This window comes from Myxocyprinus asiaticus, chromosome 38 (genome assembly GCF_019703515.2).
Source record: "Myxocyprinus asiaticus isolate MX2 ecotype Aquarium Trade chromosome 38, UBuf_Myxa_2, whole genome shotgun sequence".
Lineage (NCBI taxonomy): Eukaryota > Metazoa > Chordata > Actinopteri > Cypriniformes > Catostomidae > Myxocyprinus > Myxocyprinus asiaticus.
The window spans coordinates 11,698,903-11,705,879 of record NC_059381.1 but is presented as its reverse complement, the minus strand read 5'-3'; the positions used below and the strand labels follow the sequence as shown (position 1 = coordinate 11,705,879).

At 37.0% G+C, this 6,977-nt stretch overlaps 1 protein-coding gene across 3 annotated transcripts in view; it reads left to right on the top strand.

Annotated features, from left to right (window-relative positions):
* The first annotated feature begins 1,763 nt into the window (after window positions 1-1,763).
* The window catches only part of sfswap (splicing factor SWAP), a 130,664-nt gene continuing 125,450 nt past the window's right edge, over window positions 1,764-6,977 (top strand). For all 3 annotated transcript variants that reach the window (XM_051677249.1, XM_051677251.1, XM_051677250.1), the window contains exon 1: window positions 1,764-2,082. In XM_051677249.1, coding sequence (XP_051533209.1) covers window positions 1,889-2,082 — 194 coding nt within the window. In that variant the 5' untranslated portion in view covers window positions 1,764-1,888. The remainder of the gene's footprint in view (window positions 2,083-6,977) is intronic.

Here is a 6,977-nt window from a genome sequence, read left to right as displayed (position 1 = left end):
TGAGTACAGGCTGTGAGTACAGGCAGTGACAGGGGAACAGCCCTCGTGGCTGTGAGAACAGACAGGGACAGGGAAATGACCTCCGTGGTCATGGGCACTGGCAGGGGACCAGCCTTCGTGGCTGTGAACACAGGCAGGGACAAGGGAATGACCTCTGTGGTCGTGGGCACTGGCAGGGACAGGGGAACAGTCTCAGTGGCTGTGAGTGCTGGCAGTAACAAGGGAATTGCCTCTGTGGCCATTTTTTTTTTTTTTTTACTTTACTGAAAGGCTTAACAGGTAGCCTAATGTCTACTTTATCACTGTAATGGTTAAACAAATCAAGTGCAAAATATAAATATATATACCACATGATACAAATGTTGTATTATTTGACCAATTTTAAAGTTTTATTACATTTTGTTCCTGAAATCCACCCTGAATCCACCCTTCTGATGGGATCAGGGTAATCCTGATTTTTTTTGGATCACAGGTATCCCAATCCTACTAAAAAGTTTTGAACAACACATACTGAAGGGTTGATCAAGATCAAAACCAAGATTGGATTACATGATCTAATCTGATTTCAGAATCCTTTTTTTTCTTTTGAACAACCTAGTTTCAAGATTTGATCCAATCTGACAGCCGAAATCCGATCACATTACTTCTGAACAACTGGGCCCAGAGTTTACTTAACTTTTTTTTTTTGGATAGATTTTTTTTTATTTTTTTTCTATGCTTGTTTTGTCAGCTGAACGATCAACAATTTAAACCGTAGGCTAACCCACTGACGTGCACAGAACGAGGGGCCCTTTTCCTTCACAAATCTAAATGTGCCTTTCACAAATGTAAAGGTGCCCTTTTAAGCGGAGGTGCCTTTAAGAACGATTTAAACAACTATTGCCCCACCGCTCAACAGCTATTGACGGCAGATTTTTCTTCACACTCTGTCCATGTCCTTTCGCTCCTGCTAATGTCTTTGCACGTTACTAATACAACCCATTAAAGACACGGTGAGGGGCCGTTCACGCCGAACACGTTTTTGCGTCTGTCCGCGCTGTTTTTAACTTGTTTTTCTATGTAAAGATGCGCTACACGGACACCTTTCACCACTGCACCAAGATTTGTTGATTTTTTTAGCGTCAGCACCGCGTTTTTTTAGATACCGTACCTGGTAAAAACGAATGTCAACTTTTAAAAACGCGTCTCGAGACACCTGCGTTCTGTTCGATTCGTCGTGCGTCTTTTTAGCGCAAGAACGCAAACAATGACATTAATATGTCCCTCACAGCCTCTTTTTCATTTCCGTCAAAAATGTAATATGCAGCTTCTCAGAATAATTTTCACACTTAACGTATCCGAAACTAAATGCATTCCATAATGTGAAAGACAACTTTTTGGCCAACTGTTGTTTATGCAGAAATATTTACCAAAAAATGGTGCTACATCATACTTTGGACAAAACTGTATTTTTTTCTTCCCAACACACATATCTTACAGTATTTTGCCTGAAAATATATATACTGTGGTTCCAATGTGCGCTTTCATTTTCATTTTCATTTTCATGTTGACATTTTCGGCTCAAACGCGCCAGAATAATTTCCATTTTTCCTACATAAGTGTATTTAAAATTATTTTCAAACATTACACACATCTGAAAACTTACATGTTAACATCCAAATGCCTTTACAAACCAAAACCGCTGAACTGCATTAAATGTTCCTTCAATACAATTCAACGAATCTGCGACCACGAAACACCACGCCGCATTTCTTTCATGAGTGTGTTGCAATGTGTTGTGATTGTTAGCACGCCGCATTTTATCCCACTTCTCCCACCTTTAACAGCAATGCTAAAAGATTTCTAAACAACTAACCACTCATTTCGTGTCGTGTGGATACTATCTGGAATGTACCGGCGCGGGGCGAGCAAGAAGGATCAAAACAAACCGGCTAAGGAGCAGAGCGACAGCAGCAAGTATGCAGAGCTGCTGGTTTTCGGCTACGCCTGCAAGCTGTTCCGGGACGATGAGAGGGCCAACTACCACGATCAGGGCAAACACCTCATCCCATGGATGGGGGACAAGAACATCATGATCGATAGGTCGGTTAAACAAACCTAATCGGAATCATTACTTAACCAGCTTAATGTCTTCCAAAGGGGACCTTGGATGTTACCTTTTTGTTTTGCAGCACCGGAGGAGCTGGTGGCACTGTTTACATGGCCAAAAATGTATAAAAGATACTTGACAATGACACCTCTAAGATAACTTGGCATGGATTGTCATTTTTGTAACTGGCAGCACTGAAATTTGTTATTGTAGTTAGGGGTTGTAATGCGTAAGCTGAGTCCTTGCTCAGCACCAGGCCCTGTGTGTGTGTGTGTGTGTGTGTGTGTGTGTGTGTATATATATATATATATATATATATATATATATATATATATATATATATATATATTATACAGCTCTGGAAAAAATTAAGAGACCACTGCAAAATTATCAGTTTCTCTGGATTTACTACTTATAGATATATGTTTGAGTAAAATGAAAATTTTTGTTTTATTTTATAAAGTACTGACAACATTTCTCCCAAATTCCAAATAAAAATATTGTCATTTAGAGCATTTATTTGCAGAAAACAACAACTGGTCCTAATAACAATAAAGATGCAGTGTTTTCAGACAACAAATAATGCAAAGAAAACAAGTTCATATTCATTTTTAAACACCACAATACTAATGTTTTAACTTAGGAAGAGTACAGAAATCAATATTTGGTGGAATAACCCTGATTTTCAATCACAGCTTACATGCGCCTTGGCATGCTCTCTACCAGTCTTTCTCATTGCTGTTGGGTGACTTTATTTCACTCCTGGCGCAAAAATTCAAGCAGCTTTGCTTTGTTTGATGGCTTGTGGCCATCCAGCTTCCTCTTGATCATATTCCAGAGGTTTTCATTGGGGTTCAGGTCTGGAGATTGGGCTGGCCATGACAGGGTCTTGATCCAGTGGTCCTTCATCCACACCTTGATTGACCTGGCTGTGTGGCATGGAGCATTGTCCTGCTGGAAAAAAACAATCCTCAGAGTTGGGGAACATTGTCAGAGCATAAGGAAGCAAGTTTTCTTCCAGAATAACTTTGTACGTGGCTTGATTCATGCATTCTTTACAAAGACGAATCTGCCCGATTCCAGCATTCAAGCCATTAAACAAAGCCTAGCTGCTTGAATTTTTGCACCAGGACTGGTATAAAGTCACCCAACAGCAATATGAAAGACTGATAGAGAGCATGCCAAGATGCATGAAAGCTGTGATTAAAAATCAGGGTTATTCCACCAAATATTGGTTTCTGAACTCTTCCTAAGTTAAAACATTAGTATTGTGTTGTTTAAAAATGAATGTGAACTTGTTTTTCAAGGTCTGAAAACACTGCATCTTTTTTGTTATTTTGACCAGTTGTCATTTTCTGCAAATAAATGCTCTAAATGACAATATTTTTATTTGGAATTTGGGAGAAATGTTGTCAGTACTTTATAAAATAAAACAAAAATGTTAATTTTATTCAAACATATACCTATAAATAGTAAATACAGTGAAACTGATAATTTTGCAGTGGCCTCTGTATTTTTTCCAGAGCTGTGTGTGTTTGTGTGTGTGTATATATATATACCGTTCAAAAGTTTAGGGTTACTTGCACATTCTTTATTTTTTTTCTTCACATTTTAGAATAATAGTAAAGTCATCACAACTATGGAATAATAGAAATATGGGAATTATGTTGTGACTAAAAAAATCCAAAATAAATCAAATCTATGTTATATTTTAGCATCTTCAAAGTGGCCACACTTTGCCTAGATTTTGCAGAAAATATTCTCAACCAACTTCTTGAGGGTAAACAGTATTTGAGTTCCCATCTATGTTGGACACTTAGTGGCTGCTTTTCTTAATTATTCGGTCCAAGTCATCCATTTCAAAAACTTTACAATTTTAGTTTTGTAATGAAATAAATTAATATGTTGGCACAGTTATATTTTTTGTCTACAAAATTTATTTCAAACATTTAAGCATACGCCTTCAGATCAAAAGGTTTTTTAAGATCATGAGAAACATTTAAAGCAAGTGACCCCAAACTTTTGAACGGTAGTGTATATACACACATGTATACACTGGTGGCCAAAAGTTTGGAATAATGTACAGATTTTGCTCTTATGGAAAGAGATTGTTACGTTTTCACCAAAGTGGTATTCAACTGACCACAATGTATATTCAGGACATTAATAATGTGAAAAATTACTATTACAATTTGAAAAAAGTGTTCAGAACTTCTTAGACTTCAAAGAGTTCTCATCAAAAAATCCTCCATGTGCAGCAATGACAGCTTTGCAGATCCTTGGCATTCTAGCTGTCAGTTTGTCCAGATACTCAGGTGACATTTCACCCCACGCTTCCTGTAGCACTTGCCATAGATGTGGCTGTCTTGTCGGGCACTTCACACGTACCTTACAGTCTAGCTGATCCCATAAAAGCTCAATGGGGTTAAGATCCATAACACTCTTTTCCAATTATCTGTTGTCCATTGTCTGTTTCTTTGCCCACTCTAAACTTTTGTTTTTCTGTTTCAAAAGTGGCTTTTTCTTTGCAATTCTTCCCATAAGTCCTGCACCCCTGAGTCTTCTCTTTACCGTTGTACATGAAACTGGTGTTGAGCAGGTAGAATTCAATGAAGCTGTCAGCTGAGGACATGGGAGGTGTCTATTTCTCAAACTAGAGACTCTGATGTACTTATCCTCTTGTTTAGTTGTACATCTGACCTTCCAAATCTCTTTCTGTCCATGTTAGAGCCAGTTGTCCTTTGTCTTTGAAGATTGTAGTGTACACCTTTGTATGAAATCTTCAGTTTTTTGGCAATTTCAAGCATTGTATAGCCTTCATTCCTCAAAACAATGATTATCTGACAAGTTTCTTGAGAAAGCTGTTTCTTTTATCGCCATTTTTGACCTAATTTGACCTTAAGACATGCCAGTCTATTGCATACTGTGGCAACTCAAAAACAAACACAAAGACAATGTTAAGCTTCATTTAACGAACCAAATAGCTTTCAACTGTGTTTGATATAATGGCAAGTGATTTTCTAGTACCAATATAGCATGATTACTCAAGGATAAGGTGTTGGAGTGATGGCTATTGGAAATGTGGCCTGTCTAGATTTTATCAAAAATGACTTTTTTAAACTAGTGATGGTGCTGTTTTTTACATCAGTAATGTCCTGACTATACTTTGTGATCAGTTGAATGCCACTTTGGTGAATTAATGTACCAATTTTCTTCCGAAACCGCAAAATCTGTGCATTATTCCAAACTTTTGGCCGCCAGTGTACATATATATACATATATACTTATATACACACACACATCTTGTTCCATAATTTTTAAATGATAATATCTTGAGAATGGTTTTAGAGTAGAAACATAATTTTACTGTTAGAAAGGTGAGATGCTAATCCTTACTATAGTGTATAAAACTCAAAATGTGTTTGGGTCAAAGTGATTTTAAATGATTTCGCAATAAATTACAATACTATTCACCTTAATGTTTAGTCTCATGGGCATGTAAGACCTCTGCTTCTCTGCATTTAGAGAATTTGCTGTGGTCATTGCCAGTGCAGAGAGATACATTTAACCTTTGATTTATATTTTATGTTTCATATACAATAAAATGGCCAAGTTAATTTTTTGGTGTAGTTCACACCAAAAAATGAAAATTCTTCCATCATATTCTCACCACCATGTTGTCACAAACCAGTATGACTTTCTTTCTGCTGTGGAATACAAAGGGAAATGTTAGGCAAAATGCCAGCCTCAGTCACCATTCACTTTCATTGTTTGAAAAAAAAAGAAAAAAAAGAAAAATGCTATGAAAGTGAATTTTGACTGAGATTGTTAGTTCTTAACATTAAAGAAATAGTTCAGCAAAAATGAAAATTCTCATTATTTACTCACCCTCAAGCTATCCCAGATGTGTATGACTTTCTTCTGCAGAATACAAATTAAGTTTTTTAGAAGAATATTTCAGCTCTGTAGGTCCATATAAAGCAAGTAAATGGCGACCCAAACTTTGAAGTTCCAAAAAGCACTTAAAAGCATCATAAAAGTTATCCATAAAACTCCAGTGGTTAATCCATGTCTTCTGAAGTGATTGGTTTTGGGTTAAAACAGACCAAAATGAAACTAATTTTCACTTTACATCTTGCCATTGCAGTCTCTAGGCACGATCGTGATTTCAAGCTCGATTACACTTCCTAGCTCTTCACACATTTGCAGAGCACTAGATGGTGCTAGGAAGTGTAATCGAGCTTAAAATCATGATTGCCAAGGAGACTGCAGATGTCAAGATTTACAATGAAAATTGAGTTTCATTTTGGTCTGTTCTCACCTAGCATCGATTGGGTTGCTTCAGAAGGCATGGATTAAACCACTGGAGTCTTATGTATTACTTTTATTTTGCCTTTATGTGCTTTTCAGCACTTCAAAGTTTCGGTCACCGTTCACTTGCATTGTAAGGACCTACAGAGCTGAGATATTCTTCTAAAAATCTTCTTTGTGTTCTGCAGAGGAAACAAAGTCATACACATCTGGGATGGCATGAGGGTGAGTAAATGATGACAGACTTTTTATATTTGGGTAAACTATACATTTATATCCAAACCACAGCAAATTCTAGTTAGCTTTACTTGCTACTGTACATTAGTCTGTGCATTAAGGTGGTTCTTAAAGTGTGATGTTGATCCAGACGTATTCTTTATTTATTTGTGCACAGATTCAATGTCTAACACTTTTCTCTTTCAGGATGTGAATTGTAACATGTGGTCTGTAAAATATGGTGTTCTTTTTTCTTTTTCCCCCTCACCATGTCCAGTTAAACTGCGGCCCTTTAAAAATAACTGACAGTTGCTTAAGAACCAAGAGTGCTTTGAAATGCAGCGGTTTACATTGAACCACC